At 43.2% G+C, this 18348-nt stretch overlaps 1 protein-coding gene across 2 annotated transcripts in view; it reads left to right on the forward strand.

The window, feature by feature from the left end:
* The first annotated feature begins 5810 nt into the window (after positions 1 to 5810).
* Positions 5811 to 18348, forward strand: part of LOC149323135 (syntaxin-binding protein 5-like) — an 87668-nt gene continuing 75130 nt past the window's right edge. The window contains exon 1 of one of the 2 annotated variants that reach the window (XM_089487736.1): positions 5811 to 7489. In XM_089487736.1, coding sequence (XP_089343862.1) covers positions 7322 to 7489 — 168 coding nt within the window. In that variant the 5' untranslated portion in view covers positions 5811 to 7321. The remainder of the gene's footprint in view (positions 7490 to 18348) is intronic. The other variant, XM_089487744.1, reaches the window with a different exon arrangement.

Raw genomic sequence — 18348 nt, forward strand, 5'->3', positions numbered from 1 at the left:
CAAAACCCTACAAATTTTACTCCTCCTAACTGGTTCAGTTGACTGTTCGACAAACTACTTTCTGTTTCATATAATTTTCCCCATAGGCCCCACAACAGCATTCATGGGCTGTGACTGTCTGGCTCTGCCCAGGCTTACCTAGCTCCTCCTCTTACAAGCAGGAGTGCAAAAGATCTTTAGAAAAAGTAAGTCAGGGAGGGGGAAAGTCTAGCTGAGGCTGCATCTACACTGCAGAAATATATTATTTATTAATCTGGTTTGACCCCACTTTAACTGCCAAGGCTCAATGCAATGGAATTCTGGGATCTGTAGTTTGTTGTGGCACCAGACCTATCTGACGGAGAAGACTGAATGGCCTGTTACAGACTGCCAAAATAAAGCTGCTTTGGGTCTCTTTGGAGGTATGCTGTTTAAATGATGCATGCATCCTAAGAATCCAAAAGCTGCACTCTGGTGCTTAGGAACAGAGTGTGGCTTTGGTGCATCATTTAAATAGCATACCTCCAAAGAGACCCGAAGCAGCTTTATTTTGGCAGTCTGTAACAGGCCAATGTCTCACCAAACTACAAGTCCTAGAATTCCATAGCATTGAGCCATGGCAGTTAAAGTGGTGTTAAACTGAATTATTTCTGCAGCGAGGCTGCAGCCTCAGCTAGGACAGAGCATTTTCAGTGGGAACAGAAAGCTGACTGCATGGGCTGGGAACTCAGGAGGATTCGAAATGGCAGGGGAGGAAAATTTGGAATGGAAGGGAGCAACCTTGGAAGGGGAGCATAGCAGAGCAAGAACACTCAATATTTCATGTTCCACTCATTTACATGGATCGTGATCTCCGCTTTGTGAAAGTCCATCCTTATTCTGGCAAAGTGGCACCACATGTATTGAACAGGGAATCACTTTCAGGTTTGGGATACCCTCTTGTTTTCAAAGTACCGTCAGCCTTCTGTATCCAGTGATTCTATATCCTTGGATTCAAGCATCCACAGCTTGAAAATATTCCAAATATATATAAATTCCCAATAGCAAACCTTGATTTTTTTCATTTCATATATAAGGGACACCATTTTACTATACCATTGTATATAATGGGACTTGAGCATCCATGGATTTTGATATCCACAGGGGGGTCCTGGAACCAAACCCCAGCGGACACCAAGGGTCCACTGTATGATGTTTTTAAAAGGGGGGGGGGAGACCACTTTAAGGGAGAAAGTGAGGAGTCAGCACGCTCAGTGGTCACAGAATGCTCAATGAATGAGAAGGATTTAAAATGTAAACACACACATACACACGGGCAAACACCAGGTAGGAGGGCAGATAGGATAGAATACTGTATCCTGGAAGACCAAAAGATACAGGTAGAGTAGAGAGAACACTCTCAGCACAACAATAGCATTAATAACAAATGTTAAGTTGTTTTTCATTTTTCCATTCCAGTTGACCCCAACATTCTTTGGCTACCCAGCATGCTCAGCCGTTACTTGTCTGGTTTGGGTAGAGAGTTGCCTCTGGGGGATTTTCCTCTCCAAAATCATACTTCACTTTTGCAGGCTTTTGGGATTCCAGGATTATGTGGACACCTTCCTGTTTCCCAGTTGGCCCCCCCTTGGCCCGTCCTTTTGAACTGGAACTCGCCACCTGGTCAGTGGACTAGGACACTGCATTGACCAGTTCCTTCCTATTGGTTAAGATCAAGTTCAAGAGACTTGTTGCCTCCTTTGCTTTCGGGACAATTAGATTGTCAGCAAGGCATGTACATAATTTGTTGAACCTTACATTCAATTTAGAGCACTGGACTATGACTCTGGAGTCGTCGTTGGTAGATGGTCTTGACTCATGGTTACCCTATGGATGAGACATCTCCAAGACCTCTTGTCCTTGAGGAACTGCTCTGCTCAGGTCCTGCAAATCCATTTCCATGACCTCCCTAAATGACTCTATCCCTCTAGTGTAGGGTCTTTCTCTCTTCCTATTTCCCGCCACCTTTCCTAGCATCATTGTCTTTTCCAATGAGTTGTGTCTTCTTGTGATGTGGTCAACGTACGACAGCCTCAACTTGTTCATCTTTTGTCTCTAGTGAGAGTTCTGGCTTGATCTGTTCAAGGACCCATTTGTTTGTCTTTTTGGCTGTCCAGGGTACCTTCAGCATTCTCTTCCAGCACCACATCTCAAATGAATTGATTTTCCTCCTATCATCTTTCTTAACTGTCAAGCTCTCACAGCTGTATGTGGCAATGGGGAATACAATGGACTGGACAATCCTCCTTTTAATGTTCCGATTTATATCTTTATATTTTAGTATCTTATCAGGCCTTTTCATAGCTGCCCTTCCCAATCCTACTCTTCTTCTAATTTCTTGACTGCAGTCATTGTTCTATCAATATTTGATCCAAGATATGAGACCTCTTTGACTATTTCAATTTTCTCATTATCTAGGTTGAATTCTTGTAGATCTTCTGTGGCCATTATTTTTGTTTGATGTTTAGCATTAAGCCTACCCTGGCACTTTCCTCTTTCCTCCTCTTCAATACTTGCTCCAAGTCTTTGTTGGTTTCTGCTAGTAGCATTGTATTGTCTGTGTATCTTAGGTTCTTAATGTTCCTTCCTTCCATCTTCACACCTTCTGCCTCTGAGTCGAAGCCTGGTCCCTTTGCTGGTTGGGAACCATTCCCTTTCTTTGTATTCAGTCCTGACAGCAACCTCTTGTCCTGAGTACAGGTTATTCACCAGGACAATCAAGTATATTTGCACTCTTAAGTCTTTGAAAATGTTCCATAGTCTTTTTATGATCTATGCAAAGGCTTTGCTGTAGTCAATAAAGCATATGCTGATTTTCTTTTGGAATTCCCTGGTGTGCTCCATTAGCCATACTATGTTTGCAGTATGATCCCTGGTGCCTCTTCCTTTCCTGAACCATGCTTGTACCTCTGGGATTTCTCATTCCAGGTATGGTAGGAATCTTTCCTGCGGGATTTTAGGCATCATTTTGCTTGCATAGGAAATTAGTGTGTCGGTCCTGTAGATACTGCAATCTTTTGCATCTCTGGAGACCACGGTTTGAATCCTAGCTCAGCAATGGAAACCCACTGGGTAATTTTGAGCAAGTCATTTTCTCTCAGCCTCATAAGGCCATGGCAAACCTGCTCTGAACAAACCATGGCCAGAAAACCCATGATAGGCTCTCCTTAGGGTCGCCATTAGTCAGGAATAGCTTATAAGGCACACAACAAACTTGGTTGGCCACTGAGACCCAAGAAGGCTCACTCTGCCTTCTTTTGCTCTAGAGAGTTGGTTCAGGGTTCCAGCCTGAGTCCCTAAGAGGAGTCCCTCGTCCTCCCTCTTCGGTCTCCCTGGTCTTCTCTCTCAAGTTACTGCAATCTTTGCAAAATAAGGGCCCATGCTGAGGTGCAAATGGGCTTTAAATTTGAAAAAGTCCCTTTGAAAATCTCCCTATTGCCACATGGCCAGAAGGAGGAGAAGCCTGCCTGAAGGAGATATCCTCCCCAGCATACCATCTTTACTAAGGACTGAATCAATGTGCAGGCATCTGACTAACATCTCCAATTGTTTTTTTTCCTGTTTAGTTTGTAAAATCTTGCCTGGTGAAGAAGCCCATGGAGCTTCAAAAGTTTGCAACAAGTACAGTCGGCCCTCTCCTTACATGGGGGATCCGTTCTGGATCCCTCTGCGTAAGGCAAATTCCGCCTATGCTCAAGCCCCATTGGAAACAATGGGGCTCGTGCGTGGTAGTGCGTGGGCGCCATGGGCACGCGTGCCCATTCAATTGAATGGGACGTGCCGTCCCTTCTGCCCCGTGCGCTCCCTGCGGCTTGAGCGCGCCCGCGTATGATGCGGGCAGGCTGTATATTGTGCATTTTGATTGGCCAGTAAAAGTATCACTGATGGAGTTTTGTTTGCAATCTTTTGTGCCTCCGGAGACCATGGTTCGATTTCCACCTTGGCCATGAAACCTGCTGGGTAACCTTGGGCAAGTCACACTCTCTCAGCCTCAGGGGAAGGCAATGCCAAACCCCTCTCTGAGTAACCTTGCCAAGAAAACCCCATGATAGGGTTGCCATAAGTCAGAAATGGCTTGAGGTCACCTGGTTAGACCACTGAGTTCAGCCTGCTTTCCTTCCTTCCTTTGCTTCAGGCAGTGATCCCCAAACTCTGGCTCACCAGGGTTTTGGGGACTTCAGTTCCCAGAAGCCTCAGCCATCTTGTCCAATGGCCTGGGCTTCTGGGAGCTGAAGTCCAAACCCTAAACTGGAAGGCCAGAATTTGAGGAGCAGTGCTGCTTCACTGTCTTAAGGTTCCAGACTGACTCCCTTGTCCTCCCTGGTCTCCTCTCTCTTTGCCTTGGACTCCCGCTGGGCAACCAAAATGGTGAAGGGCCTGGAAACCTTGCCCTATGAGGAACAACTCAGGGAGCTGGGGATGTTTAGCCTGGAGAAGAGAAGCTTAAGAGGTGAAATGATAGCCCTGTTTAAATACTTGAAGGGATGTCATATTGAGGAGGGAGCAAGCTTGTTTTCTGCTGCTCCAGAGAACAGGACCCAATGGAGCAATGGATGCAAGCTCCAGGAAAAGAGATTCCACCTCAACATTAGGAGGAACTTCCTGAGAGTAAGGGCTGTTTGACAGTGGAACACTCTTCCTCTGAGTGTAATGGAATCTCCCTCCTTGGAGGTCTTTAAGCAGAGGCTGGATGGCCATCTGTCAATGGGGATGCTTTGATTGAGATTTCCTGCATGGCAGATAGTGAGTCCCTGCATGGCAGCTTGAGAGTTCCTGCATGGCAGAATGGGGTTGGAGTGGATGGCCCTTGGGTCTCTTCCAACTCTAGGCTTCTATGATTCCACAGTTCTGTGATTCTGACAGGGGCTCCATCCAGGGCCCTGGAAGGGGTGAAAAGTCACACTTAACTCTTCCTGTCCTAGGCCTGGAGCACCGCCACACCTGAGTGGAGTGAAGTCGGGGGGGGGGTATCTGCGCATGCGCTCTGGGCGGCGCGCGCCCCCCACTTCTCTTCCTGCGGCCATTTTGTAGAGCGCCGCCGTCGCCGCAGCGCCTACTTCCTTTCCTTCCTACCTTTCCTTCCTTCCTTCCTTCCTTTTAGCCGCCGGCCGGAAGTCCCAGGCTGCAGTGAGGCCTCCTCCTGCTGCTCTCCCTCTCCTGCGGCTTGTCCTGAGGGGCCCCTTGGAGCCTCCATTGAGTCCCTGAAGGAAGCAGGAGGCGGCGGCAGGGGCGGGTTCTTCAGGACCTGGGAGAGCGGCGGAAGGGCTGCAGCGGAGGGAGAGGAAGGGGCCCGGGCCTCTAGAGGCCTCCCTGCTTCCCTCCCTCCCTCGAGGAGGAGGAGGAGGAGGCGGCTCTCCCAAGGGATTCCCGGAGAGGGAGAGGGAAGAGGGAGCCCCCTTCGCCTCCCCGGGAATAAAGGCCGGCCTCGCTTCAGCCTCCAAGCCCGCCCTGGGGACACTCCCTGGAAGGGAGACCCAGCGGCTGTGGAGACCATCCCAGGCTGGGAAAAGAGGGGCCACCACGCCGCCGCTGCTGCTGCTGCTGAGGGAGAGCTGGATACCCGCCCTGCAAAGTCCGAATAGACCGAAGGGGGGCAAGGGAAGAAGAGCCACCCTTGGCCTCTAAGGACAGCTGGGGCGGTGGAGCCCACAGTGGAGCCTGGAAGAAGAGCAGCAGCTGAGGAGGAAAGGGGAAAGAAGACCCTCCTCAGTCAGCACACAGGGCTTTCAGGAAGAAGAACAGCCACAGCTGAGAGAGCTGAGGAGGAAAAGGGGGGGGGGGAGTAAAGAAGACCCTCAGTCAGCATATAGGGATTTGAAGAAGAACAACAGGCACAGCAAAAAGACCTGAGGAGAAAAAAGGGGGAAAGGAAAGAAGACCCTCAGTTAATGTATAAGGACAGACAAAGTGGAGCCAAAAGAGGAGGGAAAGGGAAAGAAGTCACAAAGTCAGTGTATAGGGATTTAAACAGTAACAGCAAAGAGACCTGAGCAGGAAAAAAGGGGGGAAAGGAAAGAAGGTCCTCAGTTAATGATAAGGGCATATTAGATTAGTGGAGCCGCAAAATGGAGCTTTAAAGAAGAAGAACAATAAGAGCAGAAACCTGAGTAGAAAGGGAGAGAAAACCCACAATCAGCATATAGAGATTTAAAGAAGAAGAACAGTAACAGCAAAGAGAGCTAAGGAGGAAAAGGGAAGAAGACTCTCAGTCAGCGTATAGGGCTTTAAAGAATAAAATCAGTAACAGCAAATAGACCTGAGGAGAAAAGGGGGAAGGGAAAGAAAACCCACAGTCAGTATATAGGGCTTTAAAGAATAAAAGCAGTAACAGCAAACAGTGCTGAGGAGAAAAAGGGGGAAAGGAAAGAAGGTCCTCGGTTAATGCAAAAGGGCAGACCAGTTGGTGGAGCCAAAAGTGGAGATTTGAAGAATAAAAACAGTAACAACAGATAGACTTGAGGAGAAAAAGGAAGGAAGAGCCTCAGCATATAGGGATTTAAAGAAGAACAACAGTCACAGCTAAGAGACCTAAGGAGAAAAAGGGGAAAGAAACCCCACAGTTAGCATTTAGGGCTTTAAAGAATAAAAAACAGTAACAGCAAACAGGCCTAGGGGGAAAAAGAAAGAAGGTCCTCAGTTAATCTATAAGGACAGACCAGATTGTTGGAGCAAAAAACTGGAGCGTTAAAGAAGTCCAAAAGTAAATAGACCTGAGCGGGAGGAAAAGGAAAGAAGTTCCTCAGTTAATCTGTAAGGACAGAGCAGTCAGTGGAGCTGAAAGTGGAGCTTTAAAGAATAAAAACATTAACAGCGAATAGACTGAGAACAAACAGGGAAAAAGGAAAGAAGACCCTCTGTCAGCATATAGGGGTTTAAAGAAGAACAACAGTAGAAGCAAAATGGAGACTCAAAGAGAAAACTCCTTTTCCAGGAGGTAGCTGGATTTCCATCACAGTGATATATGAATATTTTTTGTCGGCAGACGTGTTCAGAAACAACAGCACACCAACTCTGTCTGCTTGACTTCTGACAAGGAGCGTATTTATGAGACGTGAATCCTGACTGTGGGATCCTTCTTCCCCACCCAAGGTTTCCTTTTGCAGCATCTCCTTCCAAGATGCCTCCTCTTCTTTCAAACACGAAATGGAGCCTTCTTCATATACTTCATTCCAGTTAATGCAAAGGACACTTTTGCCACCTCACTGGGAAACCTAAGAAGTCCTTTATTTGTGCTGCATGTGACCCTGTCACAGCCCAAAAGTTTTCCTCACCTGCAAGAGCTTTCCCAAGACACTTCTTCAAAATGAAGAAATTTCCTTTTCACAAAGTTTTAGATGGCTTAACGTCATCCACAAGCGGCAACAGCAGTGCTGGGCCTGGAAGTGGCTCTGGGCTTGCCGGAGGGACCCCCGGGACCCCAAGAGAGGAGGTCCAAGAGAGACTCACTTCAGACTATTTTCAGCTGTGCAAGGTAAGAGAAGGCAGCTTTGAAAACTAGGGCTGTATCTGCACTGCAGGAATAATCCACTTTGACACCACTTGAACTGCCATGGCTCAGTGCTATGGGATTCTGGACACTGAAGTTTGTTGTGGCCCCAGAGCTCTCTGGCTGAGAAAGCTAAATAACTTACAAAACTACAGTTCCTAGGGAATTCTAGGAACTTCAGTTTTGTGAGACATTTAGCCTTCTCTGTCAGAGAGTTCTAGTGTCACAATGAACTACAATCCCAAGGATTCCCTAGCACTGAGCCAGGGCAGTTAAAGCAATCTCAAAATGGATTATTTCTGCAGTGTGTTTTGGACCCAAGTGGAGCCAGCTAAACATCCCTTGGAGACCACATAAAGGTCTCTTCCATGAGAATGATGGTTTATATTTCTCTGCTGAAGTCTGAATCTGAATATGCTGCATGTGCTCATCCAGCTGAACTTTGCCATGTGGTCCAATGACTTGTACAATTAGGCTTTTCTTCCTTGAACATTTTGGAAAGCTGGTTAGCTTTGTCTGACTCTGGTGCAGCAACAAACTACGCTTCCTGGAATTCCATAGCATTGAGCTATGGCAGTTCAAGTGGTGTCAAAACGATTTATTTCTGTGGTGCTGATGCAGGCAAAGCTTTTACTTGTTGTGGTCCAGCACTGTAAGTGGTACTGTAATGGGCTAGCCCTGAGTCAAGAGGTTTCAATGAGAGAGCATCAAAGCACCTTTCACTCAGTGATTATTATTCCATTAGCTATTGCATCCAAACCTTGTTACTCTTCCATGTGCAGAATTACAAAAATCTTAAATTTTAAAGATCTCATCATTAAGGATACAATCATATATAACAGTTTTGAGAAAATAATTGTTAGCAGGAGCATTGCATTTGTTTTGTGCCTTCGCATTGTTTCTGACTTATGGCGACCCTAAGGCAAACCTTTCACAGGGTTTTCTTGACAAGAATTTGTTCAGAGATTTGCCTGATCTGAGGCTGAGAGAGTGTCTAAGGCCACCCATGGCTGAGCAGGGATTCGTACTTGGATCTCCAGAGTTGTAGTCCAACACTCAGGAGCATAGTGATTTGAACATAACACATTTAAAGGTATTAGGTCACATATATTTTTATCATAATTAATCTGTTTGTTAATTTTCTAAACACTGGCTTCCTTCTTTGTTGGCTTTGGGCTACTTGAACAGCTAATATTGCCAACAAGAAGGCTCCATATTATCTTGCATATAAACATGATAATTTATTAGAAATATTACTGAGTTGTTACAGAGAAGAGAGTGTCCTTTTATTTCATCTACTTCCTTTTGTAAAAACTCCTTCAATCTTTGTATAATGAAGTCAGAAACCCAGTACTTATGAGTAGTCATATAACAATAAGACACTTACTATTTGCACTGGGGACTTTAATGCTGAACAACAGGGATCCATGTTAAACTTGCTGCACATGAATTGTCAATTTTCTTTCAATTTTATTTGAGAGTGGATAGCAGATTTATATGGCTTTACATTAAACATTCAGGTGCAGATATATGAGGTGGGGGAAAGTTGCTCATTTTTTCAGCTTTGTATGTTTTAATACTTGGTAAGCTTCACCCCATAAATTGATTTTAGCATAGTTAAAGATTCTCACAAAATCTTACATTTTAAAAAGACCTCATTTTGAAATCAAAAATAGTCTTTAAGCTTATAAAAATATAGTTCAAGTTTAAAATCAAATTTTAAAAGTGAACATAAAAAATATTATTCGATATTGTCTGCTGAGTTCATTTTAATAGCGGTGAAATGAACAAAACTGAGTAGTATTATTGCAGCTTCCCCCACAATATGAAACATTTGTGCTATAAGATTTTTAAATTGTTAAGGTTAAACACAAAATTCCATTTACTGTGTACAAATGTTGCAGTAATATCAGCCTTTGAAATGTGGAAAGTCACTCTCTGTCAGACTCAGAGGAAGGCAAAGGCAAACCCTCTCAGCCCAAATTTTGCCACAAAGACCCTGTGAGAGGTTTGTCTTAGGGTCACCGTTAAGCCAAAAATGATTTGAAGGTGCACACAACAACAACAAATCAAGCACCCAATTTGTCGTCTTTCCATACTTGTTAGCCAGAACATCCATTCGGCACATGCTGGGAAGAAAAGCATCTCTTCATTTGATTTGGAGATTTTTGTGGACATTTGGATATTTTAACGGCTGTTCTGATTCTAGTTAATTTATCCTTAGATGATACTATGGTAAAAGATGGTCTAGCTGGCCATTGTAACAGTAACAGACCTGAGGCCAAAACACTGACTTTTCTCTGTTGATTTTTTTCACTAATGTGGAACAGAAATGGAAAACATCACTGAGTTACCAATATTTATTGAAAGAAGCTTCAAGATTAACCAGCAGCTTAATGGCACATTTGTACAGCTATTATGTAAGAGACAGAAGGGATTTTTTCAGTGTATTTCAATCCACATTACCCGCTAAGCCACAGAATGGGTGAAGAATAGACTCATTCTGAATGGATTTCTTCCTAAGCATAAAGGGTCGTCTCTGAGATAACACTGGTAGGATTTTTGGATTTACTGCTGGCTGTGGCTTTGGTCCTCTGCATGGGTTGGATGCAGACAGTCAGGAGACGCTTAAGGAGGGGTCCAGTGGGAGGGAGAGCATCAAATTGGATCTGCTGTCCCATCTGTTGTTCTGCTGAGCGGTGCCAATTGGGACAGAAGGTGAGGATGCATTCAGCTTTCCAGCCTATTGGTGCAAAAAGCAGGTGTCTGACAGCCATTCCAGGCTGGCATTGATGAGGTGCCCAAATGGACATGGATCCAAAGCCAACTTTTCCTTACCCCATTTGGGATTTCTAACATCATTAGCTTTTTACCAGCACAAATGCAGGGGAAGATTCTTTTGTTGTGATCAAAACAAAGGGAGGAGGAGCAAGAAGGACAGGTTGCTTACCTGTAACTGTAGTTCTTTGAGTGGTCATTTGTGAATTCACTCAAATGGGTTATTCTGCACAGGCATAGGATAACCCATTTGTGTGATTCACAGAGACTATGATGAAGAAGGACAGGTTGTTTACTGTAGTTCTTTGAGTGGTCATCTGTGAATTCACACAAATGGGCTATCCTGCACCTGCATAGAATAACTGATTTGTGTGATTTATAGAGACCACAATGACAAACCCCAATTATCATGAGCAAGAACCCAACAAAGGTAAATAAGAGCGGCTTTCCCTGAGACACAGCAAGGCTTTACTGGGTGGAGTTCACATCAAGTGGGAGTGCAGAGAAAAAGTGCTCAAAGTCAGGGTACCTTTCTCACTTGATGAATACATTTTCCTCTGGAATAAGATTCAAGTATGAGAGATAGAAAGGGGGGACACTTGACCAAGAGCTCCCAAAATCTAGACAGATTTTCTACCAATTAGCTTGGGCACTGGTATAACTTTTGCAGAACAATTGACTAAGCTCTGGACTTGTATGGCAATTAGGGCCTTTGATTGTGAAGATTAAAACAAAAACAAATATACAGTGGAGTGGTCCTCCATTATTACCTTTTGGCCACCTAGGGATCCAACTCATAATAGTGGTGAAAACCAGACTGACAGAATTAACATCAACATTCCACTTAGGCATAAGTATTGGAATCTCAAGATTTATGATGGGATAATGAGCTGGCCCTATAGTAATATTTAAGCTGTTTATTATATATAGTCATAAATATGCAAGCATATACATCTATCTTAGAGGAAAACATAGACATGTCACAGAAAAAGGCTTTCAGCCATTAAGGGCTTAAGTGGATTGGACAGCTTCAGTCCTTCAGGATCCACCCCTACAGACTGCAGATGTTAAAGATTCTTGATCTGGTTCCTGAAACTGAGGCATTTGCTGTTCGTTATTGCACACTGAAGCCATCTGTCATTACTTTGTCTTGGACACCCAGTATTAATCCAAGGAGACTCTGAACCTGAAAAGCCACTGGGTCACCCAACTCCAGGGGGGATTAATCCTCACCAGGCCTAAAAGCTTTTCTTTCCCCTCAGTCTCGCCTTCCAGCAATGGTTTCCTCAAAGCTCCCAGGAGCACCAAAAATGAGATTTTGCATACAGTTAGTGATCTAGATAGTATGAGAACAATATTTTATTGAAAAAAATACAGATTATTAATAATCAGTGTGTGTGTTATCTTATCATTATGACTATGTACTATTTTGATGTTTGCAACACTAACTATGACAGATACTAAGACATGTAATTAGTACAGAGCAATACACAAATACATATTTTAGTATTTTATAAAGTAACTAAATGCATAAAAGAAGTACATAAAATACTATTGTGTGGTAGGAGATAAGTCTACTTTCAGGGGAAACTAATTATTGCTTATAAAAGTACTAATAATATAAAATATACAATGTGGAATGCCAGTGGTATCAAAATGAGGGACAGAAGGGAGACAGTTGCCAGAATTTTACTAAGTATAACCCAACCTATCATCACTATGGACTTTCTACATATTGTCTTATTTAGATCATAAGCCTGAGGGCAGGAAATGTCAGTTTAACTCTTTCTTTATAAGATACTTTGAAAGTCTTTTTGGTTTAAAGGCAAGGCCAAATGCTTTAAATGAGTGACTAATAGACAATGTAAATTCCATTGATTAAGAAGGCCTACTTATGCTGGAGCTAGAGCTGGATGCAGGCCAACCTGCTGCCCTTTTTGTGATCCAAATAATTATTGAGAGTGTTGCTTACAAGTTCTGTTTACAAATTTTGGTACCACTCAAGCTAGCTAAGGCATGGATTGAACATATATAGGGAATCTTTATCTGCAAATTGAAGATAAAAACTGGAGAACATTATATTAGTATAAAAAAATGTGAAACAGAATTGCTGTTTTTTTGGTGGGTTTTTCGGGCTATGTGGCCATGTTCTAGAAAATTTTCTTCCTGACGTGTTTCTAGAACATGGCCACATAGGCCGAAAAACCCACAGAAAACCATGGATGCCGGCCATGAAAGCCTTTAACTTCACATTGAAACAGAATCCCTAGTTAAAATTAGGTACAGAATAGGTATAAAGAAAGAGGCATCATGTTTTAGGGCATAAAACATACTGCTTTAACAAAGAAACTAATTAGAAAGAACAACATACATTTTAATTTTTACCTGCCAAAGAGTTAAATGCTAATATTGGACTTCATCACATGAAGCCGACAAAGCAGAATTTCACATGAAATTCACATGAGGCTGACAAACCATTTTTGGCCAGTACTTATAACATAATGTAGTGTCTATCGTGCTGGTGCTGTACATTCCATCCGTTTCTGGAGCATTCATTTTCTTTGAAGAGTAAAATCTGTCAGTGTCTCTCAATTGCGCTGCTTTTCCATTATGGCTTTCCCTGTGGTAAGTGCCTCCCGCTACATTTCCATTTCTTGGGCAGTCACTGTTGGGCAATTCAAGTTTCCCAAGGCTTCAGCCTTTGTTAAGGAAACAGTGACTCTTTTGAATTAGGATGTGTTCAGTTCTGTTTATGGAACTGTATACATAATTCTGCCATGGAGATTGGTTTACAGATTATGTACCATGGGACACTTCTGTTGTTGTATGCCTATGATGACCCTAAGTTGAACCTATCATGGGGTTTTCTTGGCAAGATTTGTTCATAGGAGGTTTGCCATTAACTTCCTCTGAGGCTGAGAGCATATGACTTGCACAAGGCCACCCAATGGGTTTCATGGGCAAGCAGGGAATCGAACCCTGGAAGATTATCGCATCGCGTTCCGAGAACGTTTTTGGAACCCGATTGGAACAGAACACTTTCAACTTTACCGCACGTTTATGTCCCCATCGGGTTCCCATCGCGTTCTACATACCCCTCAAAGCGTTCCATATGTGTTCCTCGGAGGGAACGGATGAGAAAGTGATCCAAGCTTGTGGAAACGTTTTTAAAACGGTCCAAGAAATGTGAGAGCGGTAATGTAATCCGTTCTCACTTCCGTTCTCATGATCTGCCTTGTTTTGATTGGCTGAACGGACTTCCCTCCCTGCATTCCTCCCCATTCCTAGAGCATCGGTTTTCTTGCTCTCCCTGGGACTCATCAAGTAAAATAAATAGAGAAAAAAAATCAAGCCCCACCATTTGTGAGGGCTATGTGTAGATAGATGTGTGTATAATTATGGTATTATATATATGTATATGGAAAACTCTCTCTCTCTCGCTCTGTCTCTATCTCTCTATATATACATATACATACATACGTATATACAACATATATATATATATATATATAAGAAACATATGTGAAATATGTAATAAATAGAAAACATGTTTTATACACACACACACACACACACACACACATATATACATAGGGTTGCCATAAATGAGGAGCTCTGAACCGGGACAAATGTAGGACAAGGCTTAAAAATGTAGGACCATTTTTTTTAAAGGTCCTACATTTTAAAACCTTGTCCTCCTCCTCCTTCCTGGCTTGGGAGGAAGCCTCGGCCTCCTCTCAGGCCGGGAAGGATGCAAGGGCTGCTCCTCATCGCGGCGATCACCGCGGTGGGAAGCAGCCTCCTCCTGGCCCCCACTCCCTTTCCCGGCCTCTGTGAAGGCTTGGGCCTCCATAGAGGCCGGGAAGGAGGGAGGAGAGCGCCCGCGATCGCCGCGATCGCGGGCGGCCCCCACTCCCTTTCCCGGCCTCTGTGAAGGCTTGGGCCTCCATAGGGGCCGGGAAGGAGGGAGGAGAGCGCCCGCGATTGCGGGCGGCCCCCACTCCCTTTTCCGGCCTCTGTGGAGGCCCAAGCCTCCATAGAGGCCGGGAAGGAGGGCCAGGGCCGCCTGTCATCGCGGCGATCGCCGCGGTGGCAAACGGCCTCCCCCTCCTTCCTGGCCTGGGAGGAAGCCTCGGCCTGCTCCCAGGCCGGGAAGGAGGCGGAGGCCGCCCCTCATCGCGGTGATTGCCGCGGTGGCAAGCGGCCTCCTCCTCCTCTCGGTCTGGGAGCAAGCCTCGGCCGGCTCCCAGGCCAGGAAGGAGGCGGAGGCCGCCCCTCATCGCGGTGATCGCCGCGGTGGGAAGCGGCCGCCTCCTCCTCCTCCTCCCTGGCCTCGCTGGGGCCCGGGAGGGAGCGTCTCCGCGGCTGGAGCTCCAACCGCGGAGAGCCCTCCCAGGCCTCAGAAAGGCCTTGGAGCCGCCGTGGCGGCGGAGGTGGCCGCGGTGGGCGGGGCCGTCCCGGTTTGGGCGCCAAACCGGACCGGGACCGGGATGGCACCGCCCAAACCAGGATTGTCCCGCCGGGGGGCGGGATATGGCAACCCTATATATACATGACATCTATATAGATTATTAAATTATATCAGTGTTTGTATATATAGATAACTGGCAATATATATGTATATTTATATATTATATCTATATTACATATAGATATATATGTGTGTCTGTAATATATTATATATATAATATATATATGTGTGTGTGTGTAATATATATATTATTTATATATTACATATTTGTGTGTGTGTGTTTGTCTATATGTGTATATAAATATCAAGGCAGTGTTTGAAAACAATTTTTTTCTGGGAAATCCTTCTGTGCATGTGGTACTCATGGACAATAATACACTGTATGTCATCTTTATGTATGGTCATAAAGATGATTGTAGTAGTTTTTTTGCATTAATGATTAGTTGTCACAATACATGATGGATGAGATAATAAATAAAACAATGTGGTTGAGGTATCATTTCAGTAACAATGGGCCAAAACTTAGTACTGCAGCAAATAGGTCCAATACGATCAAAAGCTGTATTACTGGTATGTTGTACGTGGTGCGTAAAATACGTAAAGTGTTGATGATTGTTGACTTCTTATCTTGCACCTTTCTTAGATTTTCATGTCATCCATAATATGTAACCTTATCTTAGTAGTTAAAAAGATCCTGACATGGAGCTTTTTGTTAGGAAAGTGAAATTAACTAAATTTATCACAACAATCCTCAAGATGAATTGTGTGTTAATGGATGGTCATGACCACGGTATTCCCTGATGACATGGATCAGAATACAGTACTATGCTTTCATTTTAAAAATGGAGTTTTTTGCATGTCGAGGAGGGAATATAATAATGTAAGGTTGAAAAAACATGAGCCAGCAGAGGCCGGTTACAACAAAATTGTATGGGGACGTTATATTTTGTGTCTTTTTAATTCTTTCTTCACATCCATAATGAAGCATTTTCTAGCATCGTGGAGTAGGAAGAGTCCACAAGGGCCATCCAGTCCAACACCATGCCATGCAGGAAATCACAATCAAAGCAACCCTGACACATGGCTATCCAGTCTCTGTGGGAAGAACTCTAAGGAGAGTCCACCACACTTTATGGGAGTATGACAGCCCTTATTGTCATGAAGTTACTCCCAATGTTTAGGTGGCCAGGTGGACATCCATGCGAGACAAGCGGTAATATTTACATTTCCACCGCCAGCTAAAATTAACAATTTTCTTAAAGCAGCTTTTCGTTGCTTCAAGAGAAATAGAGTTTTTGCAGTGTGACTTCTTCTCCTCCGTCTTTGCTCTTCATCAATCTTTATAATACTGCACAGTAGCTCCAAAAACACTTCCTTAGACGCTATCTTTACACCCCACAAAAGGTCACCCGATTCAGTTCCGGGTGAAAAGGAACAGTAGAGTGATTACGTCATCATTACAAGGTCCTCCGAAATAAATACGCATGCGCGAATATTGAAACGTTCTCATACTTATCACGCTTCCTATAAGGACAAATGCGGTAAATTGTGTTCCCATTGCGTTCTCGGAACGCTTTACATTTTCGAATGCGATAATATCAGTTCCCATAACGTTACCTCTTGAAACGTTTTGGGAACAGAATAGAAACGTTTCAGGCACTGATGCGATAAGGTTCCTGGTCTCCAGAGTTGTAGTCCCAACACCCAAGCCACTACACCAAGTAGGCTCTCTACACTATGGGACACCACTATAATATTATAATACATAATTAATAATTGTGCATTAAGGTCTTGTTTGAGGCATTAAAGAACTTAGGGAAATCAATTTTACATTTCCCACCAATTGTTTGCTAAATTGTTGTTACAGAGGTGTGACATTCATATAAGACATACATTTTGCTGCTGTACGTTTTAATATGACTGTTTTTTTAACATCTGTCTGTCTCCTTAAAAGTTGATATACAGAAATTTCACTTAAATACTTTGGTTAGAAACAACTGACCAAGAGAGAACTCTACATATATTTGAAAAGAATAATTATAAATGAATATATAACAACTTGAAGTCATACAACAACAACATAATCAATGAGAAACTGTTCTGATCAGCTCTTTCAGAAATTTTCAGAAGCCAAAGAAACAAGATTTTACTTTAAGATCTCGAATAGAATTATTTTGATGATATTGAAGGTTTTAGAATAATAAACTGAAGGGACAATATCCACTCATAGAATTTATAGTTTATGTAGTGCTGCCTTAGCCATTCTCACTGAACAATCAGTCTGCCTAGATAAAGAAGGTAGCAAACTTTGGTAATCTGTTGGAAGCAAAGTCTTGTTTCTCATTCTGTGGAAAAGTTATCTGTGCAAGCTCAGAGACTCTTCCCTGCTTTCTAGACCCTTTCAGCTGGACACTGTCTTTCTTTTGCACACACTTCTTGAGCTCTTGATTGCTAATCACCCCTGCAGCTTTTATCCTCTCCCATTGAATTATGACAGATTTATTGTGATGTGCAGAAACTATTATTGCCTAGTAGTGTCATTGCTTTTTAGAAAATATAAACCTGGACAGTCTGGACAATTAGTAGAATGGGACTAACCCATTGAGTTAATCTTTAATACTATAAAATGTAATTCAACGACAGTTACATTGAAAGGATTAAATTCATTTTAAATTGGCATTTAAATTTATGTTACATTATTATACACCTGTCAGAATGTTTATATGCCTACTAGAATGGAGGTGAAAAGTTCCATCCAGGTTAGCTAGCATGATACGTCCCATCTAGAAATTTAAGATCTGCAGACAAAGGTTTATTTGCGGTTCCTCATAGGGCATGGCTTCCAGACCCTCCACCATTTTAGTCGCTCTCCTTTGGAGATGCTCCAGTTTCTCCACATCTTTTTTAAATTGTGGTGCCCAGAACTGGACACAGTATTCCAGGTGAGGCCTGACCAAAGCAGAATACAGTGGCACTATTACTTCCCTTGATCTAGACACTATATCTCTTTTGGTGGGCCTTCCCAGACTGACTCCCACTACCCCACCACTTGTTATTTGACATCAGCTACTCCTCCTTCCCACTGATGTTCTCTCTCCAAATCCATTTTTAACTCAGATTTCATTGTTATAGCTTTTGCTTTGGATGGGGACTGGGATTATGTTTTGTTGACGTTATGTAAGTTATGTTTTGTTATGTAATTTTATCATGTATATTATTGTGTTTTGTAACCTGCCTCGATCTGTAGAGAGAGGTGGGAAATAAATTATTTTATTATTATTATTATTATTATTATTATTATTAGCATGTTATTTCAGCATTTTTATTGTCTGTGCTTTATTTATTTATTTATTTATTTTATATATATATTTAATGTCCTGCCCTTTGGTGGAAGGGTGTTGTTGTTATTATTATTGTTGTTGTTGTTGTTGTTATTCATGAATTTGCTCCTCCTCCCCACCACTGCCCTGGTTTAGAGCATTGGAGACAAGGAAATAGCAGCAGCAAAATTTGGAAATCTAATTTCTTATCCACCCTACCAAAAATCCTTCTACTGCTTTTATTTTGTCTCTACCTCATAATCTCTTCTTTTACC

Source organism: Sceloporus occidentalis, unplaced genomic scaffold, assembly GCF_023333645.1.
Source record: "Sceloporus occidentalis isolate IW3139 unplaced genomic scaffold, rSceOcc1.0.p SCAF_1, whole genome shotgun sequence".
In the NCBI taxonomy this organism is placed as follows: Eukaryota; Metazoa; Chordata; class Lepidosauria; order Squamata; family Phrynosomatidae; genus Sceloporus; species Sceloporus occidentalis.